We start from the raw sequence: 26036 nt of genomic DNA, 5'->3' as shown, positions 1-26036 counted from the left end.
ATGAACTCCCTTGTTCTTTAATGGGACACTATGTACCATTATTTTTAATATTAGTTAAAGAATTTATTGAAATAAAAAAGGAAAAGAAAACAATTAAACTTAAAAAATTGGTGACAAAAAACACCAATTTAAACAAATACACTAGATTTGACCTTAAATAATAAACTTATGGGAGCAATATAAACTTTCGAAAAAAGAAATTAAATGAATTCGATATACACGCACAAAAAAGTAACAACAAGAAATGCAAACTTGCGGCGGTTGAATTCGTTCGTATTCTACAATAACTAACTCATTCTTCCTTTTTTCGTTCTATATTTAGGTAGTATATATTTTTCCTGGCTCATTTTCTAGCAGTATTGTGTTTCTTTTTTTTAATTGCAATAAAATTTGTTATCGAATTATAACTGTTCAAACATTTTGGTTTTTTCTAATTTTTTATCATAGATTTTGTTTTATTTCCGTTTTAAACTTAAATAAAAAGTGTTGCTTTTCTTTTTTATTACTCTTGGATGTTTTTTAAAAACAATAAAGATAATGGAGCTGTGGTTGTTGTAGTACAGATGTTATCAATTAATTTTGTTGTTGTTATTATTATAAGATTTAACGTCTTCTTAAGGACATAAATACACACTTTAGAAAGCGAAGAGGAGCAAGAAAGCCATCATAAGACAGAAAAGACCCATAGCTTCAGAAAGGGCGAAACCCAAGATAGCGTAGGAGAACAACTGTTGTTTCAATGATGGGTTTCTGGCATAACCGATGATGAGGGAACCGAATACTGTTCCGATACCGGCACCTGTTGTATTGGAAGTTTAAAGTTGCGACGACATTTAATGAAAAAAAAAAAAAATAAGAAATACATTAACAAACAAGTTTTAAAACTGAAAGAAACAAAGAAAATTGCACTTTTTTAAATAATATGTAAATTGAGCTTAAATGGCCTAAATGGCTTTATATATTACACTGAATAAAATGAAAATAAAATAAATGAAAAATTGTTTATGTTTAAAGAAAGTCAGTCACAGATTAGTCTGAATTGAGTTCTGTTCTATCATAAGTTTTACAACTTATTTTCAAACAGCAAGCACATCGCACTAAAATTGCTGGTCACAAAAGATTTCAATGGATATTTTTTAGAAAAAAAATCCAAAATTTCTTGTCCCTTTGCCTTTTAATCATACAAGTTTCCTGCTAGAAAATTTATTAGTTTAAGTTCACATGTGTAACAACATGCTTTTTCTGAACTTTGACCAAATCTCAGACCTTCCCGAGGCAATTTATAGAGTAATTAAATACTCGTCTGTAAGCCCCAGATGCTAGATTGCAACTGACTTAAGATTAAACTTTTTTTCAACAATTTTTCATTCTTATTTACAAAAAAAAAAAAATGAAGTGAAATTTTCCTTGTTTCGTAATTTACTAAAATTATTATAATAGGCTTCCAATACTAACCGGAACCAGCTACACCGACTGTTGCAGCACCAGCACCAATGAATTTGGCAGCTGAATCAATGTCACGAGTGACAGGGGAGGTCTGGAATGACCTGATTTGTGGCAGTAAAGCAACTGGGGTTGTGTTCTGAGCGGCCAAGGTTTGGCTTTGGCAAATGACTGCGCTGCTCAATGGTCGCAAGTATTGCTTGGAGCCGTTGACGAGCTGCAATAAAAAAATAAATAAAAATTAAAATAAAATATACATATTACAAAAAGTAATTTAATATGGCTCCTTAGAATCGATATAAAAAAATACTTCAACAGAAGATAATCGTTATATAGATAATCAAGAAGTTCTTATAATCATGTTCATTTCCAAAATTTCATAACTTCATAAAAAAATTGCAGTTGCTCTCCTGTTACTACTACAAATTTTCATAAAATTTATATAACTCTAAGGGTGGTTTTTTTTAGAATGTTTGAATTTGTAATGGTACATATTTATAATGAATTCATTATGTTTGCTGATAAAAGGAAACAACAAAATTTAGATCAAAGTCAATTTATAAATTTGTATTAAATTCACCTTCAATTTCTTTTATAAACTTAAATAATTATTTATTACAATAACGTTTTACTATTTTTTTATTTTCTCTAATTTTATTAAAAAATGTTAATACAAATATTAAGTAAATCATTGTATTTCACACATGAACTTAAATGTTGATAAAAATGTTGTTGATTATTTAATCATTAGATAAAAAGAAATTATTTAACCTTAATTAGAAAATAAAAAACATGCCCAATAGCAACTTGTAAACTAAAATTTCACGAGACTAAAAAAAGGAGTTATGCAATAAATTTTGGCAATTAAAAAAAAAACCATACAATTGTTTACAAAGTTAATACAGAGAAAGATTTATAATTAAAAAAATATAATGAGGAATTGAAGAAGTTTCCTTTAAATTTTGTGTAGTGAAAAAACTTGTTTTTACAAAAAATAAACAATCTTAAAACAAAAAAGAGCAATTCATAATTATGTTTAACATTATTTTCGACAAGCAATTATATAAATTCAATTTGTTTTAATGGATATATAGTAAAGTTATTCATAAAAAAAATTAATAACAATGTTATACAATTAAAGAAAGCGTGCTTGTTTGTGGCCGGTAATAACATATCACGCGGATATTATTTAATACTATTCACAACATTATTTAACCCGGTAACATTATAAACAAATATTTAATTCAATATGTTATATTTATAAAAAAAAAATTATCAAACATTAGCAAATTACATTATTCTTAGGGGGTTATTGTTTTCCTTTTTTTTCTTAACCTAACCTTAAATTTAACTTATGTAACGTTTTTAGGATTTTCTACATTTTGACAAATACACCTTTTTCTTAAAAGAGCGCGGTCATTGGAAATTCACCTCATCGTGGAAAATACAATAGAAAATTATACTACATCACGAAGAGAGTGAGAGAATAATTGGCGAAGAACATGAAATAAGACGAAATGAAAAAAAGCCACTACTACATAATGATGTATAGAAAAAATCGATTCTTTGGAAACTTATGTAATGCAAAAATTGCATTTTTATTTAAAAAATAAATACAATTTAATACTTACAGCGGACCTGGCAACGGGGGCAATACGGGAGACTGTTGATACGAACATTTTTAATTTGTTTTTTTTTATGATTTGAAGATCAACAAAGAATTGAAGCTAGCGCACGTAGGCTCTGAAATATAAAAAAAAGAAATAAATTAATTTATATACAAAAAGATGCAAGAGATTTAAGAAATATTCATCTTTAAAATTAAATAGTAAAACCCCCATCAAATTGTTAAAATGTTTGCAACATTAGTTCCTACTCAGACGTTTTCAGTAGAATTACGTAACCCTAATTAGCCTTGTCCAATACCCAATAATTCATTAAATATTATTTAAAATAGTCATTCAAATAATTTTATTTATTTTTACTAATATTTAACACTTTTTATTAATTAAAATCACTTCTTATTTCTAAAATTCTAACATTTATTTATCCCAATTACTAATAATGGTGCTGAAAGCCGCTGAACTTGATTCCAACTGACAATTACTAAATGTCGTGTCCGTAAATTGCCAAAGCAATGTTCGGCTAGTTATTGGAAGTATTGCCATCTCTTTTTGTCGTGTCCGTAAATCGCCAAAGCAATGTTCGGCTAGTTATTGGAAGTATTGCTATCTCTTTTTTGCAAATCTACCACTGCCGAACAAGATGGCCGTCTTCACCTCGATTTTTTTTAAATATCTACCACACCACTCTTTGGAAAAAAAAACTCTCAACTTGGGAGAAATTAAAGAAAAAAAAAATTTTTTTTCTATTCAATATTTTTAACACTTTATAACATTTAAAGTTTTTTACTGTTATTTAATTGCAACAAATTAAACAAAACCTTTAATATCACTTCCAAATATTCACGTTTTACTTTAACACTGATTATTTAACACCAATGTGATTACATATATAACAAAATGAACCTTTTTTATTTAATGCGGTAACTAAAATTTTTACGTGTACTCACTTCGAACGAACCCTGACAACAGTGGCAAAAATGAAACTGAGTAGAATTATTACGTTGGTCGAGCTAAAATATCAATGTCTGCATTGGAATTTTCACACCGTGGTGAACTGGAATTTTGACAGTAATTTTCCGGTAAATGTCAAAATGTGAAGTACGTTCAGTGAACAATTGTATTACAAAGCTAAATTACATTTTATCCTACAAACAACATATTTTATTATTATATGTGTTTAAATTGAAAAAATATAAATATTAATTTGCAAGGTAAATATTTAAAACAATTAATGTACTTAACTCCAGATACATTTGTTTTATTTAATGAAATAATGTAGTGTCTACCACCTTAATTTAGGCTGGCAACAATATCAACACGTTTATTTTTTGTTATTTTTCCCATGATTGGAAATATACTTCCAATCATGTGTCACATTCTCTTAGGTAATAATGTCTACAGAGTTGTATTTGTCGTAGTTTTTAAAGCCAAGTTACATTTTGTTATATATGCATGCCCTTATTTCACTAAAACAAAATGATCGAGAAAAACTAAAAGTTTTTAATACTCTATGGACTCCAACAAAACAGAATTAATATTTCGTTTTCAAGAACATTGATTTTCTAAAGATATTTTTCTTTTTTATCTACTAAAATATTGGAAACATACAATATTGCTGCTACTGACAGACATTACTATATAAAATGTCCTGAATTTGTTTTACTTGGAACATATCTATAAAACCTCCTTGGCTGCAGTGAATTTAGAGGCCGCTGCTAAAAGTTAATCCTCTAGCAAATTTCCATCATTACTTCTTTTTTTATGGTGTCTTAACAAATTTCTGTAATGAAACGAATAAAATAGTATAGTAGCTACAAAAAGTGATGGTATTGCAACAAGTTTCCACCTATCATATCGTTTTCTATGGACGTTATTCCAATGACGTTACCCTCAGTGCCGAACAAGAAATATAATTGGTTAAAGCACTACTATTTCGGTTTATAAATTTCATCTTTTGAAGACCCTGACCTCAGTGTTCTTCACTTCTCGGACTTCTCTCTTGTATGAGGATCTAAATATATTTATTTTTTTCAATACTAGATTCTCCTATTTAATTTTTTCAATGAGCATGCTGATCGCTTTTTCTTTTTAGTCGGCACATTGATCCTTATTCTGCCACAAAGCTGGATGTGACTGGTATATTTCCAGAAACCGGTTTTTTCCTTATATCTCATCGATATTAAATAGCAACCGAGCCGGGAGAATTTTCGATATATAGATGTATCAATCATGTTTGTAAGTTATATGGGGGCTACCGAAAGTTGATTTCAACATACAGACAGTCATGGCTATATCGAATTTGCTATCTATAACGATCAAGAATATATCGTCCCCTTAATAAAACAATAGTGTATAATTTTTTGTCATTTCGAAATAATTGAGTTTAAAACTTTTGTGTTAATAGACATCTATAACAAAAGTAATATTTCAATTGATCTTTTGACCCACTTTGTGGAAGTAGAATTTCGCCAAATTTTGACCATATATAGAATCAGTTATATAGATTCTTATTATGCAATAAAAAATAATGGTGTATATGCTTATACACTTTTGTTTTTTGAGAGGACGATATATACTTTGTGCGGTCGCAAATGAAAAATGTAGAAATTACAAAATGTAGAAAAAAAACAAATTATATATATCCTTCATGGTGAAGGATATAAAAATGGTTTTGCGGGATGCGCAGTGGCGTCGGCTCACTATATTAAAAAGGTGCTAGCACTTGTTAGTTTTTAATACAATTGTTTACTGAACGTACTTCACGTAAAATTCCAGTTCACCACGGTCTGAAAATTCCAACACAATGCACACCAAGGTATATTTAATAAGGTGTACTCGTTAGTCCAGCTGATCATCAGCTGTTTACCCCAAATGTCAAAATTTGTGTTTATGTTTGATACCATTGGAAAGTGACAAAATTAAAAAAGTGTAAAATAGATTAAAAAGTAAAAAATAATTCAAAATTTTAAACATGCGTGAAGCAATTTGACGAAATATAAATTTTTTATGTATTTACTAGCAGTACTATTTGTTATTTTAGAGTTCTTTCATAATTTTTTGACAGCTGGGGCTTTTAACAAAAACAAAGTGCCAGTTGTTTTTGTATAGTGGTATTTTTATGTAGGGACGAGTATACATTATATCAAGGTGACGACAGAACTACAACATGTACAAAAAAACAGGTATTTTTTTTGTTAGAAGATAATTGAACTGTCAAAGTTGCCTTTTGTTTTTGCTTTTAGGTTTGTTGTATTTTTCGCCACAATAAACACAAGTGAATTGACAGTACAATTATCAAAATAAATGAATAAAAAAATAATCAGCTGTTCTGAGGTCAACTTACATTATGTGAATACGCCTTGACCACGAATATATATGGTACAATGCGAATTCTTAAAGGTGGTTCAGCAAAATGTTAGTAAACAGCTCATTGATATGGCATTCACAACGAATTTATAGGTGACGACAGTACTACAATAACAACACCATTTCCACAAAAACAGGTATTTTTATTTTAAAACAAATTGTTTAACTGTCATAGTTGCTTTCTGTTTTTATTGGTTTGTTCCATTTTTTAACCGCAACAAACAGAAGTGAATTTGACAGTTCAAACATCTAAACAAGAGAATAAAAAACTGTTCTTCTAATCATTAGAATCTAATGCCACTTTCTATAAATTCGTCTTGGTTTTACCCGAAATCATGTTTCTCCATAGTCCCCAAGGCGAATTTATAGAAGGTGACCTCAGAAGAACAGCTGATTATTTTTTTTATTCAGTTGTTTAGACAATTGAACTGTCAATTCACTTGAGGTTGTTGTGGCGAAAAATACAAAAAAACCCAAAAGCAAAAACAACAACAGGCAACTTTGACAGTTCACTTATCTTTTAACAAAAACAAAGCACCTGTTGTTTTTGTACATGATGTATTTGTTGTAGTTCTGTCGTCAACTTCTATAGATTCGCCTTGATAGTCCCCTTTTACAATGTAGAAATTGAAAGTCAGACAGGCGAAGTTTGTGGGCGAGGGGTTCAAGAGGTAGAGCAAGGCGTATTTAACAAGGTGACAGCAGTGGCGAATTGAAATAAATACAGGCGAATTCACTTATTTTTTATATATAGAGTTTGACATACGGGCGTACCGGCGGATATTTTTTATATATGTAGTTTGACATTTGTGCGTGCTATTTCTATAATCAGCTGTGCTGCCGATGGCACCTTATTAAATGCACCTTGAGTAGAGTGTGTTCAAAAGAGAATGAGAAAAATGTCTGCCTTTCAATTTATGCATTGTAAAAGGGGCGCAAGGCGTATTTAACAAGGTGACAGCAGTGGCGAATTGAAATAAATACAGGAGAATTCACTTATTTTTTATATATAGAGTTTGACATACGGGCGAACGGCCGGATATTTTTTATATATGTAGTTTGACATTTGTGCGTGCTATTTCTATAATCAGCTGTGCTGCCGATGGCACCTTATTAAATGCACCTTGAGGGGACGGACATACAATTTCAAGGCGAATTTATACAAGGTGAAGTCAGTCAAACAGCTGATATTTTTTTTTCGAATTTTGGTTGGTTTGGTTGCTGTCAAAGCTTGTTTTTATATTTAAATATTCTTATCGTATTAACAAAATATTTATTTTTTACATAAATAAGTAAAGCCCTCACTATACAATTATCTACACTACATTAAGTTTTAATATATAATTGTTTAATTTTTCGTTTTTGTTTTTTGAAATTTGTTAAGACCAATTGTTGTATTTGTATAACTGATACCACCTTGTATGAATTCGACTTGATGCAATTTGTAGTAGAACCAAAACAAGTTTATTTTTAAAAACACTTCAAAATAAATAACTTTGTATCATCCTGTTTTAAGTAATACGTTCCTGCACAAAATCTGTGTCAAGTTTTACGGTGGCACCAGCCGGAATAATTATTACAACGGCTTTAAATTAATTGTGATCAAATTACTTAAATATGAACATAAACAGTAATAATTAAAATTTTGAACAGTAAAATTCCTATAATTGCAAAAAAAAATCACAAAGTAAATTCCTATTTTATTTAAAAAATTTTTGACGACGGTTTATCGGCCTTATACAGAACACAAATGCAAATGATTTGCTTCGAAAACATGAAGAATTGGTAAGTTTAATTCTTTCTTTATACTAAGACAAATTACAAAAAAAAACTACAGCGCCAGAAGTCTATTCAAACTTTTGTCTCGATATACCATTCTGTACAGAAACGTAAAAAAGAAAAAAACAACAGGATGTCACAAAACCATTTATTTTTAAATGTTTTAGAGAAAAGCCTGGTTTTGGTTCTAATGGAAAATGTGTGGGAAAATATGAATGCAAACTAGGTTCTACAAGTCGATTGTTCGATTATTCGAACATACGACTTTTTGGTTCAATTAAATTCGAACATCGATTATATCAAAAAGTCGACTATCATTTTTAGAACAAAACACACTAATGAATTTATTGAAAGAAGGTATGTACATCAAATTCAATTTAACGTTTGGACGTTTAGTTTATAATGAATCATTATTAAGATTTAGCTTAACTTCTAGAATTATGCGGAATTTAAATTTTAATAGTTTCATTATGTGCAATTTATTCTTTATTATTTATAAAGTTTTTCAGTAAACTTATCGTCCTCAACTATTTAGAATCATTGTAATTCTTAAAAATATTAATCTACAGTGCTTTGTATTCTAAATCAGCAGTTTAGGTTTCAAATCAGACCGATAATGTGTATACAATGAATATAAAAATGCACAAAAACATGAGATTTATTAATTTAAGTCCCAAATTTTAAAAACCGGTTAACCTAGTGATAAAAACCGGACAAACCGGTTAACCGAAAATCAACATATTAAATTAACCGTTTTGCAAAAAACCCAGATTACGAAGAAAAACCAGTTTTTTGGTTAATCGGTTTATAAACACTAAAAAAGTCGAAAGTTCGAAATTTAGACTTTTCATAAATTACCAAAAGTCGAAAAGTAGATATTTTGTTTCAACTATCGAACATTAGATTACATTATCTCAAAAAGATTTTTTTATTTTTATAAAATAGGTTTTTTTCATCAATAAAACCAGTTTTTGTTTTATTTTACACTGTTTTTGTTGGAATTCAATCGTTTCTCGTGGAAAATATTACGATTCGAGAAATACAGAAACGGGCTTCAGGAACCATATATTTTTTACATTAAAAATCGACTATTCAAAAATTTTAAATTCGAAATTTCGACTTTTTAAAAATAGAAAGAGGAAAAACCGTAAGCAAAATCAGCCTTATCATTTTCGAAAATTTTATTAAGAGCAGAATATTGTATATATGACGTTCACAATAACTGAAAAGATTCATTTTCTGAAAAAGACTGATCCAAACCGACAACTATCGAAGAAAGCTCAAAAGTTAATGTGAAAGTTATTTATTATAAACTAGGATACCTATATCTTAACAGATAAAAATAAAAAATTGTTTCATCAAGTGGTTGATCCTAGTAGGGAATAAAAATGTAAACAAATGTTTTCAATATCTATTATAAATTTTTCGGGAAATACAAATTTTTTGTCATATTTTGGCGAATAAGTCTATTTCTTTACTGTTATGAATTTTAAATAAAAGGTATTCCGAATATAGTCCAGAACAAAATTTAAAATGGATTTTTGAAACTGCCGTTAAAAAATCTAAATTTTTCGCCATACTAGAAAATAGGATAATGTTATGCTTCGAAGACAAAAGATCATACAATAATAAAATACATCTGCGGTCAAAATAATAGCACCACATTCAGAAAAACTACATAATAAATACCTAAGAAATTCATCAATCAAAAAAATAGCACCAAGATCGAAATCGATTAAAATAAACAAAAATTAACCAGGACAAACTTGAATTTAGTAAAAATTATTATGGTTTGTAACGTTAACACGTTAACGTAACACGTTATTATTAAAAGTAAAATATTGCAGTCTTTTGTTTTTTTTTTGGCCAAAACGAGACCGCCCAACGCCTTACGCCTAAGATTACAAAATTTTGCAATTTTTTTTTATCGAACTCGTATGCCAAATATATTTTTTCATTCCCCAAAACACATTCTTAAAGGTTTTTGGTTTCCTTTTTACCAGACATACACCACTTTTTTGTTACTAAAAAATTAGAAAATATTTTTTTTTTTAATTTTACTGAATTCGATATAAATATGTACATATATTCAAATTATAATTTTATGACCATTTTTTAAAACCAAAACATAAATAAAAGGAGCTCGATCTGTGATCACTCATATTTCTGAACAAAAATCGATTTTTTATATAAAAACTCAAAATATCTAAATTCGCTAATAACTTGGCCAATAAGCGTTTAATCAACAAAAAGAGCTCGATCAGTGATCACTCCTATATCTGACAAAAACTCCATTTTTATATAAAAACTCACAATATTTAAAATCGCTAATAACTTGGCCAATAAGCGTTCAATCAAGAAAGGAGCTCGATCTGTGAACACTCATATTTCTGAACAAAATCGATTTTTTATATAAAAACTCAAAATATCTAAATTCTCTAATAACTTGGCCAATAAGCTTTTAATCAAGAAAAGAAGTTCGATCTGTGATTTCTGAACAAAAATCGATTTTTTATATAAAATTTCACAATATCTAAATTCGGTAATAACTTGGCCAATAAGCGTTTAATCAAAAAATAGAGCTCGTTCTATGATCACTCACATTTCTGACAAAAACTCGTTTTTTTATATAAAAACTCACAATATCTAAAATCGCTAACAACTTGGCCAATAAGCATTTAATCAAGAAAAGGATCTGTGATCACTCATATTTCTGAACAAAAATCGATTTTTTATATAAAAACTCAAAATATCTAAATTCGCTAATAACTTGGCCAATAAGCGTTTTATCAAGAAAAGGAGCTCGATCTGTGATAACTCATATTTCTGAACAAAAGTCGATTTTTTATATAAAAACTCACAATATCTAAAATCGTTAGTAACCTGGCCAATAAGCGTTTTATGAAGAAAAGGAGCTCGATCTGTGATCACTCACAATATTTAAAATCGCTAATAACTTGGCCAATAAGCGTTTTATGAAGAAAAGGAGCTCGATCTGTGATCACTCATATTTCTGAACAAAAATGGATTTTTTATATAAAATCTCACAATATCTAAATTCTCTAATAACTTGGTCAATAAGAGTTTAATCAAGAAAAGGAGCTCGATCTGTGATCACTCATATTTGTGAACAAAAATCTATTTTTTATATAAAAACTCAAAATATATAAAATCGCTAATAACTTGGTCAATAAGCGTTTTATGAAGAAAAGGAGATCGATATGTGATCACTCATATTTCTGAACAAAAATCGATTTTTTATATAAAAACTCACAATATCTAAAATCGTTAGTAACCTGGCCAATAAGCGTTTTATGAAGAAAAGGAGCTCGATCTGTGATCACTCATATTTCTGATCAAACATCGATTTTTTACAAAAACTCACAATATTTAAAATCGCTAATAACTTGGCCAATAAGCGTTATCTGTGATCACTCATATTTCTGATCAAACATCGATTTTTTACAAAAACTCACAATATTTAAAATCGCTAATAACTTGGCCAATAAGCGTTTTATGAAGAAAAGGAGCTCGATCTGTGATCACTCATATTTCTGAACAAAAATGGATTTTTTATATAAAATCTCACAATATCTAAATTCTCTAATAACTTGGTCAATAAGAGTTTAATCAAGAAAAGGAGCTCGATCTGTGATCACTCATATTTGTGAACAAAAATCTATTTTTTATATAAAAACTCAAAATATATAAAATCGCTAATAACTTGGTCAATAAGCGTTTTATGAAGAAAAGGAGATCGATCTGTGATCACTCATATTTCTGAACAAAAATGGATTTTTTATATAAAATCTCACAATATCTAAATTCTCTAATAACTTGGTCAATAAGAGTTTAATCAAGAAAAGGAGATCGATCTGTGATAACTCATATTTCTGAACAAAAATCGATTTTTTATATAAAAACTCACAATATCTAAAATCGTTAGTAACCTGGCCAATAAGCGTTTTATGAAGAAAAGGAGCTCGATCTGTGATCACTCATATTTCTGATCAAACATCGATTTTTTATATAAAAACTCACAATATTTAAAATCGCTAATAACTTGGCCAATAAGCGTTTAATCAAGAAAGGAGCTCGATCTGTGATCACTCATATTTCTGAACAAAACTGGATTTTTTATATAAAATCTCACAATATCTAAATTCTCTAATAACTTGGTCAATAAGAGTTTAATCAAGAAAAGGAGATTGATCTGTAATAACTCATATTTCTGAACAAAAGTTGATTCTTTATACAAAAACTCACAATATCTAAAATCGTTAGTAACTTGGCCAATAAGCGTTTTATGAAGAAAAGGAGCTAGATCTGTGATCACTCATTTTTCTGAACAAAAATCGATTTTTTATATAAAAACTCACAGTATTTAAAATCGCTAATAACTTGGTCAATAAGAGTTTAATCAAGAAAAGGAGCTCGATCTGTGATCACTCATATTTCTGAACAAAAATGGATTTTTTATATAAAATCTCACAATATCTAAATTCTCTAATAACTTGGTCAATAAGAGTTTAATCAGGAAAAGGAGCTCGATCTGTGATCACTCATATTTGTGAACAAAAATCGATTTTTTATATAAAAACTCAAAATATCTAAAATCGTTAATAACTTGGTTAATAAGAGTTTAATCAAGAAAAGGAGCTCTATCTGTGATCACTCATATTTCTGAACATAAATCGATTTTTTATATAAAAAATCAAAATAACTAAATTCGCTAATAACTTTGCCAATAAGCGTTTAATCAAGAAAAGGAACTCGATCTGTGATAACTCATATTTCTGAACAAAAGTAGATTTTTTATATAAAAACTCACAATATCTAAATTCGCTAATAACTTTGCCAATAAGCGTTTAATCAAGAAAAGGAACTCGATCTGTGATAACTCATATTTCTGAACAAAAGTAGATTTTTTATATAAAAACTCACAATATCTAAAATCGTTAGTAACTTGGCCAATAAGCGTTTTATGAAGAAAAGGAGATCGATCTGTTATCACTCATATTTCTGAACAAAAATCGATTTTTTATATAAAAACTCATAATATCTAAATTCGCTAATAACTTTGCCAATAAGCGTTTAATCAAGAAAAGGAACTCGATCTGTGATAACTCATATTTCTGAACAAAAGTAGATTTTTTATATAAAAACTCACAATATCTAAAATCGTTAGTAACTTGGCCAATAAGCGTTTTATGAAGAAAAGGAGATCGATCTGTTATCACTCATATTTCTGAACAAAAATCGATTTTTTATATAAAAACTCATAATATCTAAATTCGCTAATAACTTGGCTAATAAGGTTTTAATCAAGAAAAGGAGCACGATCTGTGATCACTCATATTTCCGATCAAAAATCTATTTTTTATATAAAATCTCACAATATCTAAATTCGATAATAACTTGGCCAATAAGCGTTTAATCAAGAAAAGTAGCTCGATCTGTGATCACTCATATTTCTGAACAAAAATAGATTTTTTTATATAAAAACTCAAAATATCTAAAATCGCTAATAGCTTGGTCAATAAGAGTTTAATCAAGAAAAGGAGCTCGATCTGTGATAACTCATATTTCTGAACAAAAATCGATTTTTTATATAAAATCTCACTATATCTAAATTCTCTAATAACTTGGTCAATAAGAGTTTAATCAAGAAAAGAATCTCGATCTGTGATCACTCATATTTCTAAACAAAAATCGATTTTTTATATAAAAACTCAAAATATCTAAAATCGCTAATAACTTGGTCAATAAGAGTTTAATCAAGAAAAGGAGATCGATCTGTGATAACTCATATTTCTGAATAAAAGTCGATTTTTTAAATAAAAACTCACAATATCTAAAATCGTTAGTAACTTGGCCAATAAGCGTTTTATGAAGAAAAGGAGCTCGATCTGTGATCAGTCATATTTCTGAACAAAAATCGATTTTTTATACAAAAATACACAATATCTAAAATCGTAAGTAACTTGGCCAATAAGCGTTTTATCAAGAAAAGGAGCTCGATCTGTGATCACTCATATTTTTGAACAAAAATTGATTTTTTTTATATAAAATCTCACAATATCTAAACTCGCTAATAACTTGGCCAATAAGCTTTTAATCAAGAAAAGTAGCTCGATCTGTGATCACTCATATTTGTGAACAAAAATCGATTTTTTATATAAAAACTCAAAATATCTAAAATCGCTAATAACTGGGCCAATAAGCTTTTAATCAAGAAAAGTAGCTCGATCTGTGATCACTCATATTTCTGAACAAAAATCGATTTTTTATACAAAAATTCACAATATCTAAAATCGTAAGTAACTTGGCCAATAAGCGTTTTATCAAGAAAAGGAGCTCGACCTGTGATCACTCATATTTTTGAACAAAAATTGATTTTTTTATATAAAAACTCACAATATCTAAAATCGTTAGTAACTTGGCCAATAAGCGTTTTATGAAGAAAAGGAGCTCGATCTGTGATCACTCATATTTCTGAACAAAAATCGATTTTTTATATAAAAATTCACTCTATCTAAAATCGTAAATAACTTGGCCAATAAGCGTTTTATCAAGAAAAGGAGCTCGATCTGTGATCACTCATATTTCTGAACAAAATTCTATTTTTTATATAAAATCTCACAATATCTAAATTCGCTAATAACTTGGCCAATAACCTTTTATCAATTGATTTTTTATATAAAAACTCTAAATATCTAAATTCGCTAATATCTTGTCCAATAAGCTTTTAATCAAGAAAAGGAGTTTGATCTGTGATCACTCATATTTCTGACCAAAAATCGATTTTTTTATATAAAAACTTAGAATATCTAAAATCGTTAGGAACTTGGCCAATAAGCGTTTATGATCACTCATATTTCTCGATTTATGACCACTCATATTTCTGAACAAAAATCTATTTTTTAATATAAAAACTCAAAATATCTAAATTTGCTAACAACTTGGCCAATAAACGTTTAATCAAGAAAAGGAGTTCGATCTGTGAGCACTGGCATTTCAGACCTAAATTCGATTACTTATATAAAAACTCAAAATATACCATTGATATAACCAAATTTTAATGATGTATTAAATATATTTGATAAAGGTGTTGCAATAGCTGTAGAACAATTTTTCAAAATACAACTTGGTATGCCATCTGGTCCACGCGATAATGAGGATTTGAAGCAATTTAAATATTTTATAATGTGTGTAGTGTCGAGTAATGGGCAATAACAGAATCAATGTGCAATAACATTAAAAATTGTTCTACAGCTATTGCAACACCTTTATCAAATATATTTAATACATCATTAAAATTTGGTTACTTCCCTAAAATTTCGAAAGAATCGTTCCTCATTCCTTTATTCAAATCAGGTAAGTCAAATATAATAAATTATAGAGGCATAGCTAAACTAAGCGATATTCCAAAACTTTTTGAAAAATGTATTACAGACTCTCTCGTTCATCAAGTATCTCACTTACTAACGGTTTGTCAACACGGTTTTCGCAAAGGATCTTCAGCTATGACTAATATTCTACAGTTATCAACTTTGGTTAATAAAGGATTCACTATTGGTCAATATACTGATGTCATTTATACTGATTTCAGTAAAGCGTTCGACAAAGTTAATCATAAACTTCTGCTAAAAAAATTGGATACAATGGGTTTCTACAATACTTATCTAAGCTGGTTAAATTCATATATTTTATGCAGAACACTTCTACAATTTCGAAAAATATTTTGGTAAAAACCGGTGTTCCGCAGGGAAGTCACCTCGGCCCTATTTTATTTTTACTTTTCATCAACTATTTGCCTGAAGCAATAAACTATTCGAATGTATTGAATTAGAATTTAATGATCCCTTCATCACTAAAACATTATTTATGTCACTTGTAAGACCGATTTTAGAGTATGGCTCAATAGTGTGGGACCCCTACTATAATGTTTACATTGATCGTATCGAATCTGTCCAGAAACAATGTTTACTATTTTGTTTAAGAAATGTTTATCGAGGATATTCTTCGCTTCCATCATATTCTTCACGACTTGCTTTAATTCGACTGCCAACATTAAAAAGCCGAAGAATTATGCTTAATGTTTCATTTCTTTTAAATCTTTTAAATGGGAATGTTTTATCCGATTTTCTTTTAATTAAGATATCATTAAATGTTCCTCAACGCTCATTACGATTTAATAAAACACTTTATGTTAAAACTTTCCGAACAAATTACGAAATGGCAGATCCGTTTAGGAAATTATGTTGTAATTTTAACGAAATGTTCAACTTAATAGATTTCACATTAAATGTTGATGCTATTAAACGAAATATTATTATCCATTTAAATAACTAAAAATCTTTAAATTAAGAAAAAATTGTGTAATTTAACACTCAGTCTGTAAGGACTATAGACTAAATTAAATAAATAAAAAATAATATCCATACCAGGGGCGGGGTTATCGGAACCCTTTACAAAATAATTAAGAACATATTGGGACATCTAAAATAGGTTACTATATTTTGATATCGACTATGCGATTTGAGAATTTTTGCCCTAAAGTTAAATTTTACATAAAAAATATAAGTTTTTAGAATGGAACTGGTACCATCGGTATCAAGAATTATAATTTTTTTTCATTAAAAATATTTGATATAAAGTTTTCTTTTCAAAAAGTACAAATTCATTAACATCCTCTTAGAAATTTTTTAGATAACTTAAAAAAAATAAAAGTACATTTTTCCCAAAAAAATAGCGAAAAATCGCCTTTTTAATTTTTTTAATTCAAATGCATGTAACTTTGGAATCAGTCATGATTTTTAAACAATTCTTTCTTTATTTGATATATAAATCTGGTGTTAGTCCTATAACGGAAAAATGGAGAAAATTGGGAAATATTTTCTCCATTTTTCCGTTCCGATGACCGCGGTCATCAAAAAACTTGAGTAGGGTGGGTAAAAATGTTGAAAATTTAATTTTCAAATGCGAATATCTCTTAAGCTATAAAAGATAATTGATAGCTACGGTTTTATGTAGTGCTTGATGATAAGATTTTATATGTGTATTTTTTCACCCTTATCGTGGTTGGCGTAAACGTCATATGCCTACGACAGTTTCGTACTAGATTAAAGAAACAGTTTGCATTTTATCTTTAATCTATTACGAAACAGTCGTAGGCGTAAGACGTTTACGCCAACCACGATAAGGGTGTTTTTGAAATCGGAACACAAACGAAGAAATAGGATCATTTTTAAAATTGAACATACCCGAGGTGTCCTACTTTGGGGACCCCTGGCCCTGCTCCTGGTGGGCTTATGAGGTCCAAATTCAAAACTTAAACTCGACAACACTTCTTTGCGCATGTGAAATTTCATTCAAATCGGACTAAGGGTTGAGAAGTTACAAATTTATTTTGCTCTTTTTTACTCATACAACTGTGCGTTCTTCTATACATTTCAGTATTATTGATAATAGTTGTGTTCGCATACTTGATAATTTGTACAAATTATCACTGGAAATTACGATTTATAATAAAATAAAAGATTTATAATAAAATACAAGATTTATAATAAAATACAACTTATTTTTACAAATTGTTGTTTCCGTATTTTTTTGGATATTTTTTAGATTGAGAGTAAATGTATTTTTACTCTCTAAATTAAAGTTACCGGAGATTTTTTACTGGAAAGTACGCGAACACACTTAATATCTCATCCCAATTTCTATTTTGGTTAAGTTGAAATATTTTAAAAATTTCGAAGGCACTGAAATCGTTCTGGTTATTGGAATGGAACGTAGCTGAAGCTGAAATTTATAGTACTTACTTTGGATGCTTTACAGTATTTCAAACTTTTTTTTATTTAGTTCCTATAGATTTGCTTCACTTTTATAAAAAAAATAACACGCAAAAACTCCGAAATAGCCACATGGAATGGTTAACAGCTAACTGTTTTTTTTTTAAAAACATGGGGTAATTTGCAGAAAAAAGCACAGTCTACTTCGATTCAAAAGTAAAAAAAAACACATTTTTCAAATATTAAAATGACAAGAAGAAACCTTTGACTTTAACTATTGTAGTTGTAAAGATATAGCACAGTTAATAATTATTTTATATGGAGGCTATCTGAATTCCCCCTCCTATATACCTAAAATATTGTTAAAATATGCGGATTGGTCTGAGAGCTACCCATATAAAAATTTGCGAGCTCGCTCTTGTTGTTGTTGAGATATTAATAAATCCGTGAAAAGGGCACTTCCATCGTTACATGGCCACTTTTCATATCTTCTGGTTCCAACACCCTCAAAGCATTGTCTATACAATCCTCCTATTCCTCACGGGCCCATACTTCTTATGCTCAACAAACACTAGCTTTCTTACTTGAGACTTGCTCTCATATCCTACGTAAGGGGTATTTCAACATTTTGGAAATTCATGACTTTTTGTCCCATATCCAAAGTAATGCTGTGACTACTCATGAAGTCTGCACCAATGATTACCTACTCTGTCCACAATATCGGCAACAACAAAAAACATGGTTTACGCTAACGACACCAATAGTTATTTTTACATTAACTAAAACATGGACAGTGACAGGCTCTCCATTAGCGGTGCGTAGACTTACATTGCAAATTAGTTCAATTGCTTTCTTCACTAAATCTGTTGATAGACTGCGACGCTCCCGTGTCCATAGTAAGGATGTACTTCTGTCCGTTGATGTACCCACTAGCAGTAAGACAGTTATTTTCTTGCTACATAACTGATATGGAGATGGTAGGTCCGTCAGGTGGGGTGTCAGATCCTGTCCCTCAGAGCTAGCTCGTTTTAAAGGTGGCTCCTGTATTGCTTTGTTGTTGTTTTTTGGAGGTGAAACATACCTGTTTCAAATGTTGACTTCCGTATGAAAAACCGCATGTTTTACACCAGGGTAACGAAGGTCATTCACAAATGTCTCAATCTTTAAATGATCTAATAATGGATGGTTTCCGTCTTGATATGTAAGCTGTATCAAACGTTCGATTTCCGCCAAGCGTGTCATTGGCTTTCTGTACCCTATCACGCAATTCGATTCGGTATATTTCTTTCATGTCTTCTCCACCATACTTTCGTTGTAGAGCATCCATTATATCATCATAACTATTTCTGTTTACTGGCACGCTTTTCAGAACTTTCAAGGCGAAGATCAATTCCACCGCTTTTTCTTAAGTTCCTCTTGGCAATTGTATCAAACTGGAATTTGAAAATACCAAAAGTAGGGGCCTTTGTTCTACTAGAGGTTTCTGGAATAATTCGCACCGGTCCATCTTGGCATTGAAGATTATTCACCATTATTCCAGATCATGTACCTTCTTATCAATACCATCCACTCTGCTGTTAAAAGCTTCAGACATTTTCTCGTCTGTGACTCTAGATGATTCTTGAAATTTTGCCTCCATTTCCGCTAGGAGTTTCTCGTTGTTGACTTGAACTTCAGCTAATAATTTCTCGTTGTTTACTTTAGAATTTCTTGAACTCCAGCTATAAGCTTCTCATTGTTGATTCTAGAATTTTTTTGAACTCCAGTTCAAGTTGTTTCGAATTTTTGTTAATTTTATCCATCATGGCGGCAAACATTGTGTTTAAGTGCATGTAGATCGTTGTCTCAGTTTCTTATTTGTATCGATTTTAATGTCACGCGGCTTGAATTCATCAATCAGCCTCTTTTGCTTTGTTACCTGCAGCAGCTCCAACATACTCAATTCTCTCTTGAGGTGTTCCACTTTTAGCTCTTAAAACTTCATGCTTATTATTTTGCAATCCCACTTCTGACACCAATTGTTAAGTTTTCACCTCCTAAAACGGTGGTTTATTTCCTTTAAATAAACCGAATACTTTAGATTGCAAATAAAAGCAGTTTAGTAGTTTAAAATTTTAAAAACTATTTCGTCACCTCAATAAAACAATAGTGTATAAGCATATACACCATTATTTTTGTATTGCATAATAAATATCTACATATGTAACTGATTCTATATGTGATCAATTGAAAAATTTCTTTTGTTCCAGATGTCTACTAACACAAAAATGTTAAACTCAATTATTTCGAAATGGCAAACAAATTATACACTATTGTTTTATTAAGGGGACGATTTATTCAAATTTACACAAAAACAGTTTAAATAGTGTGTTTTTATACAAATACATGTTTATAATGTACAAGAATGCAGTTCATGTTAACTCTAACAGCGCCTATGATAAACTGACTGACTGTAAAGGCCTCATTAGTCTTTAATTTCCGTTGCTGTTGCGTTCTGTTTTTTAATATTTTTTTCTTTGGCGAACTTATCGCGTAGCATTGACCATCTTTTAAAACACAATTCTCATCTTTAAAACACTTTATAAATGCATGGTCGAAAATATCAAAGGAAGTGGGAATACCAGGAGTAGTATTCCCACTTCCTTTGTTATTTTCGACCAGGCGGCTCGTTTTATTTTTCCCAAATCTATATATATGTATATAAATTAAATGGTGTAATGGCATCACGTGAGAACGGCTGGAGCGATTTGGCTGATTTTTATACCCTTCAGCTTCGTGAGAAGGGTATATATAAGTTTGTCATTCCGTTTGTAATTTCTACATTTTTCATTTCCGACCCTATAAAGTATATATATTCTGGATCCTTATAGATAGCGGAGTCGATTAAGCCATGTCCGTCTGTCTGTCTGTCTGTCTGTCTGTCTGTCTGTCTGTCTGTCTGTCTGTCTGTCTGTCTGTCTGTCTGTCTGTCTGTCTGTCTGTCTGTCTGTCTGTCTGTCTGTCTGTCTGTCTGTCTGTCTGTCTGTCTGTCTGTCTGTCTGTCTGTCTGTCTGTCTGTCTGTCTGTCTGTCTGTCTGTCTGTCTGTCTGTCTGTCTGTCTGTCTGTCTGTCTGTCTGTCTGTCTGTCTGTCTGTCTGTCTGTCTGTCTGTCTGTCTGTCTGTCTGTCTGTCTGTCTGTCTGTCTGTCTGTCTGTCTGTCTGTCTGTCTGTCTGTCTGTCTGTCTGTCTGTCTGTCTGTCTGTCTGTCTGTCTGTCTGTCTGTCTGTCTGTCTGTCTGTCTGTCTGTCTGTCTGTCTGTCTGTCTGTCTGTCTGTCTGTCTGTCTGTCTGTCTGTCTGTCTGTCTGTCTGTCTGTCTGTCTGTCTGTCTGTCTGTCTGTCTGTCTGTCTGTCTGTCTGTCTGTCTGTCTGTCTGTCTGTCTGTCTGTCTGTCTGTCTGTCTGTCTGTCTGTCTGTCTGTCTGTCTGTCTGTCTGTCTGTCTGTCTGTCTGTCTGTCTGTCTGTCTGTCTGTCTGTCTGTCTGTCCGTCTGTCTGTCTGTTGAAATCAGTTTTCTGAAGACCCCAGATATCTTCGGGATCCAAGTCTTCAATAATTCGGTCAGACATGCTTTCGAGAATTTTGCTATTTAAAATCAGCAAAATCGGTCCACAAATGGCTGAGATATGAGGAAAAAACCAAGACAACCTCTATTTTTGACCTATTTTTTACCTATATCTGGATTACTAAGACATTAATATAGACAATATGGATATCTAATGATAGATATTTCAAAGACATTTGCAACGACGTATATAAGACCATAGTAAGCTGGACCTACAATGGGTCAAAATCGGGAAAAAAATTTTGAACCCGAATTTTTTTTAAAAAAAAAAAAAATTTAAAAAACAAAAAAAAAATTTTTTTAATTTAAAAAAAAAAATTTTTTAAATTTAAAAAAAAATATTTTTTAAAATTTAAAAAAAAAAATTTTAAATTTAAAAAAAAAAAATAATTAAATTTAAAATAACAATCGAAAAATTTTTTTTTTCAAAAAATTCAAAAAACTACTGGAAAAAAAATTAAATTTTGTTTACCTAAAAATATTTAAAATTTTGAAGTATAATTTGGTGAAGGGTATATAAGATTCGGCACAGCCGAATATAGCACTCTTACTTGTTTTTATTCTTTTCGAAATTTTCAGGATATGGAAAAAAATTCAAAAATTCGGAATTTTTGATATATTACCTCCTTATTTTTCTTAATAAGAGAAATATTTTGGAGAAACTTGAAGAACTAACATCAGCTATTTTATATTAAATTTCACAAAAATCACTTTACAATTATGTAGACAATTTTTGTTTTTAACTGGTTCGTCAGGAACAGAATGGAACATCACAGAAAAACTAACTACTTATACATATATATTTTTCATGTACAAAAGAGAACAGCTGGTTCGGAACGTAACAGAACGTAACGACTAATTCTGCCTTAACTTGCTGTACTTATTTATATTCACAGTGCCATATTCTATAAGCTTCATGAATTGTCTAAGTCCCGGTTCACACTGTGAAACATGTGCTGCAGAACATTTTTAAATTATCGTTGGAAACTCCATTCGTGTCCACACAGTGAAGTTTTTGCATTTCAGTTTTTGACATTTCTGTACAGAACGAATACAAACGAATAAATGTGGATGACAAACTCGACAAAAACTTCACGTACATGAAACAGAGTACCCTTTTCCATTCCTCTTTCCCCTTTCATCAACAAACTCAAATGTTTTGTAGCAAATGTTTCACAGTATGAATGGGGACTAACGGACAATACTAGAAGCATCATTTCTAGAGCTTTCGGACGCCTTAACGCTCATGTTAGCAGCTTCTACAGTTAGGCCCATTATTACAACTTGCCGTTATAGTTAAAGGTAACTTTAAGCAATAGAAAAAGGTAACTTTAACTATAACGGAAAGTTGTAATAATGGCCCTTAATGTGCAATTTCAATGTTGATTGCCCAGACGTACGTATTAAACGCAGTAGATACTTATTAATAATTTGAATAGTTATTCCGAAAGTGTAATTTATTCTGAGCAAAATTAGCTAAACCAATAAAATGAAATACTATAAATGCAATAAAAACATTTTAAGTACAAAATTAGAATAAAAATTATAATTTTTTTATTTAATTTTTGGAACACATTTCGAACAAAATCATTATTTGCCTTGTTAGATTTAACATCAACTGCATTACCACTGTATTCTTAACATTACGTGTGTAATGTAAGTGTGAGTATTAAAACACTGAGTGATTATTTAAACTGTTGTTGTGTAAATTATAATTCTAACTACTAAACTCCTTTTATTTGAAATCAATATGAATTGGCTGAATTAAAGAAATCGGAATAGGAACAAATCGATATAGCGTTTCTTCAACTATTTAAAATTTGGTAAGTTTTGTTAGTTTTTAATCAAAAATTTTGTAGGAAAAATATTTCATGAGTGGCAACGCTGTACTACCCTATAAACATTTTTACTCACCACACCTGGTTGTAGGCAATACCTTTAAGATAACATTAAATTAGTTTAATTCAATGATTTAAATTTTCGAAATACATATTATTTTTTCGGGGAAGTTCATCGATTTATATTTTAACCAAGGCGAATTTATTATATGTGAATATAAATAGTAAATTCTACTTGATTTTAACGAAATGAATGCAATCTATCATTCCTTCCTAATTTGTTTACTTTCTCTCGTTGCGTCGTCGATGTTTCGTCGCATTTGTATATATATATTCACCACCAACAGTACTCTGGCTGTGTTTTCGCCTTGAATTTTGTTTTTTGATTCATTCGAATCGCAGCGTCAGCAAAAGAGGTCGCGTCGCGAGGTGTCTTCGTCTTAGCAACGCACGGTTCGAACATGTTCTAATTTGGAGATATTATTTAAAAACGCCCTCAAATTTTTGCAAACAATACAAATACTTAGCAAAATGTTGTAACACAATATTTTAAATACTAACCAATTTTCGGATATACAAATAATTGTGTAAAACTTGAGAAATATAGCTGTGAAAAGTAAAAATATAAAATCGAAATATGTGTTTGCTTGACTAGAGTATATCGCATAGCCCCTCAAATAAAAAATTGCATAACAGCATCAGTATATGTGTATATGTGTGGTGTGTGCGTTTGTGAATAAAAACACAAAAAATAACGAGAAAATAGAAAAGTGAGAGAGGGTAGTTCGTTTCCTCGGTGGGACACGAAGAAGAAATCCATATAATCATCAACAAAAAACAGTAAATTCATAGAAGGGTGTGTGAGTGTGTGCATGTTTTTACAAACGATATAAATTCACCACTTACAAACTAACCTTTATTATCACACCACCTTAGCAACTGTTATTTGTGTGTGGAAAGCACTCACTATTAACATTTATACAACTTAACTCTACATTAGCTAACTATAACTAGCATTTGAATGAATCTATAAATCTACCTAACTTATATACAATAATAAACAAAATATAAATCCGTCCAGTGTTTTAAGAAGTGTAATTACTTCTCTGTATCTACAGATATACATTTATACAGATACTATACATGCAGATGTACATATGTATGTATATGAGTATTTAGTGCTTGTGTATGTGCGTGAATGTTTGTTTTGATTCACAAATAGAAAAATTAAATAAAATAAACAAAAAAAAAATTTAGTGTATTAGAGTTGTTTACAAAATAAATAAAATATGTATATTTAAAAAAGAGTCGAGGAAGCCCAGCTTCAATTGTCAAAAGTGTAAATAATTAGTAAACAACATAACGCAATTTTAAATAATTTTTTATACATCATTTTCATGTATTCGACGATATCATTAATTGGAGATAAAAAGGTAAGTTAAATTGTAGTTTACCTCAAATATACACTAAGTAAAATATGATTTCGGATGTCCAAAAATAAATAGGGATTAGGTAGGTATTAGGGTGATCAATTCTTCGACATTTTTTTGAAACCGGTTTTCAGTTTCTTCGAAAAATTGCAATTTAATATAAACCGGTTTCGGTTTTGGTTTTTTTATAATAACCGGTTAACCGGCTTTTTGGAAAAATATTAAAACGCCTAGAAATAAGAAAAAAAAAGTTTTTTTTTTATTAAAATAATAGTGATTAAAACAATTTTGATTACATACTTCTATCTTTCACAAGGTCTTCGGTTCAAATTTGACCCATTTTGAAATTAATATTTAATTTTTCTAAAAGTGAGTGGTTGATATTTTTGGTATTTTATGAATATTATTTAATTTCAAATGTCAACAACTACGTTAGGTTTTTAGAAAAACAAATTGGCAAAAAAATATCTATAAACTTGTTTGGACTTAAGGTCTTTTGTTACGCACAATTATGTTAAATTTTTTAAAGCTTTGGTAGCACTACAATATATCTTTGGTAGCTCTACTATATATCTGTCTCTTTTCATCATACTTGCTGAACATTATACTCGAATGAAAACTGGAATTCCCCGGGTAAATACCAAAGCTATGTTTTTCATATCCTTCATAAGATCTTCGGGTAAAATTTTACCCATTTTCAGTAAATTTGAAGACCTTATGAAGGTAAAATAATCTCTTAGGAATAAGTAAAACACAGTTTAAATGCTTTGTAGTATATCGAGAAGAAAAACCCTGTTTCTTCGATATTCGAAATGCGAGCTTTTCCAAAAAACCGACCTTACCAAAAAAAACCGGATATTAAAAACCTGGCCAATCATCCTACTAGGTATAGAAAAAAGAAAATATGGAAAAGTCTAGTTTATGGGCGTCAAGGAAAATAAAAACCTTAAATTAGAGGGGTAGGAAGGACATTTTGGAAAACAATTGTTTTTGTCGGCAGTCCATATAATATATTTCTTGATAGCCGGCCTATGGCCATGCAGAAGGGTATTAAATTCTATGGTATATCGACTTCGTATAAGATAGTTTCTTCAATGACCCATAACTCGAGAATAAGAAAGTAAATAAACACAAAATTAATCCTAAAGGGTTAAACATTT

General features: G+C 30.0%; 2 protein-coding genes across 7 annotated transcripts in view; one reads left to right on the top strand and one right to left on the bottom strand.

The window, feature by feature from the left end:
• Positions 1–418: 418 nt before the first annotated feature.
• ATPsynC (ATP synthase, subunit C) overlaps positions 419–26036 on the bottom strand; it is a 345384-nt gene continuing 319766 nt past the window's right edge. The window contains exons 1-4 of one of the 3 annotated variants that reach the window (XM_065515973.1): positions 4016–4034; positions 3075–3186; positions 1456–1660; positions 419–799 (exon numbers count right to left, since the gene is read on the bottom strand). In XM_065515973.1, coding sequence (XP_065372045.1) covers positions 636–799; positions 1456–1660; positions 3075–3122 — 417 coding nt within the window. In that variant the 5' untranslated portion in view covers positions 3123–3186; positions 4016–4034 and the 3' untranslated portion in view covers positions 419–635. Of the gene's footprint in view, positions 800–1455; positions 1661–3074; positions 3187–3483; positions 3631–4015; positions 4035–26036 lie in introns of those variants that run through there. The other 2 variants (XM_065515972.1, XM_065515974.1) reach the window with 2 other exon arrangements.
• The window catches only part of LOC135963952 (type-2 histone deacetylase 1), a 52337-nt gene continuing 34410 nt past the window's right edge, over positions 8110–26036 (top strand). The window contains exon 1 of one of the 4 annotated variants that reach the window (XM_065515969.1): positions 8110–8219. The gene's annotated coding sequence lies outside the window, so the exon portion shown is untranslated. Of the gene's footprint in view, positions 8220–23850; positions 24880–26036 lie in introns of those variants that run through there. The other 3 variants (XM_065515968.1, XM_065515970.1, XM_065515971.1) reach the window with 3 other exon arrangements.

Source organism: Calliphora vicina, chromosome 1 (genome assembly GCF_958450345.1).
Source record: "Calliphora vicina chromosome 1, idCalVici1.1, whole genome shotgun sequence".
Classification (NCBI taxonomy): domain Eukaryota; kingdom Metazoa; phylum Arthropoda; class Insecta; order Diptera; family Calliphoridae; genus Calliphora; species Calliphora vicina.
This window is presented reverse-complemented; position numbering and strand designations above follow the sequence as displayed.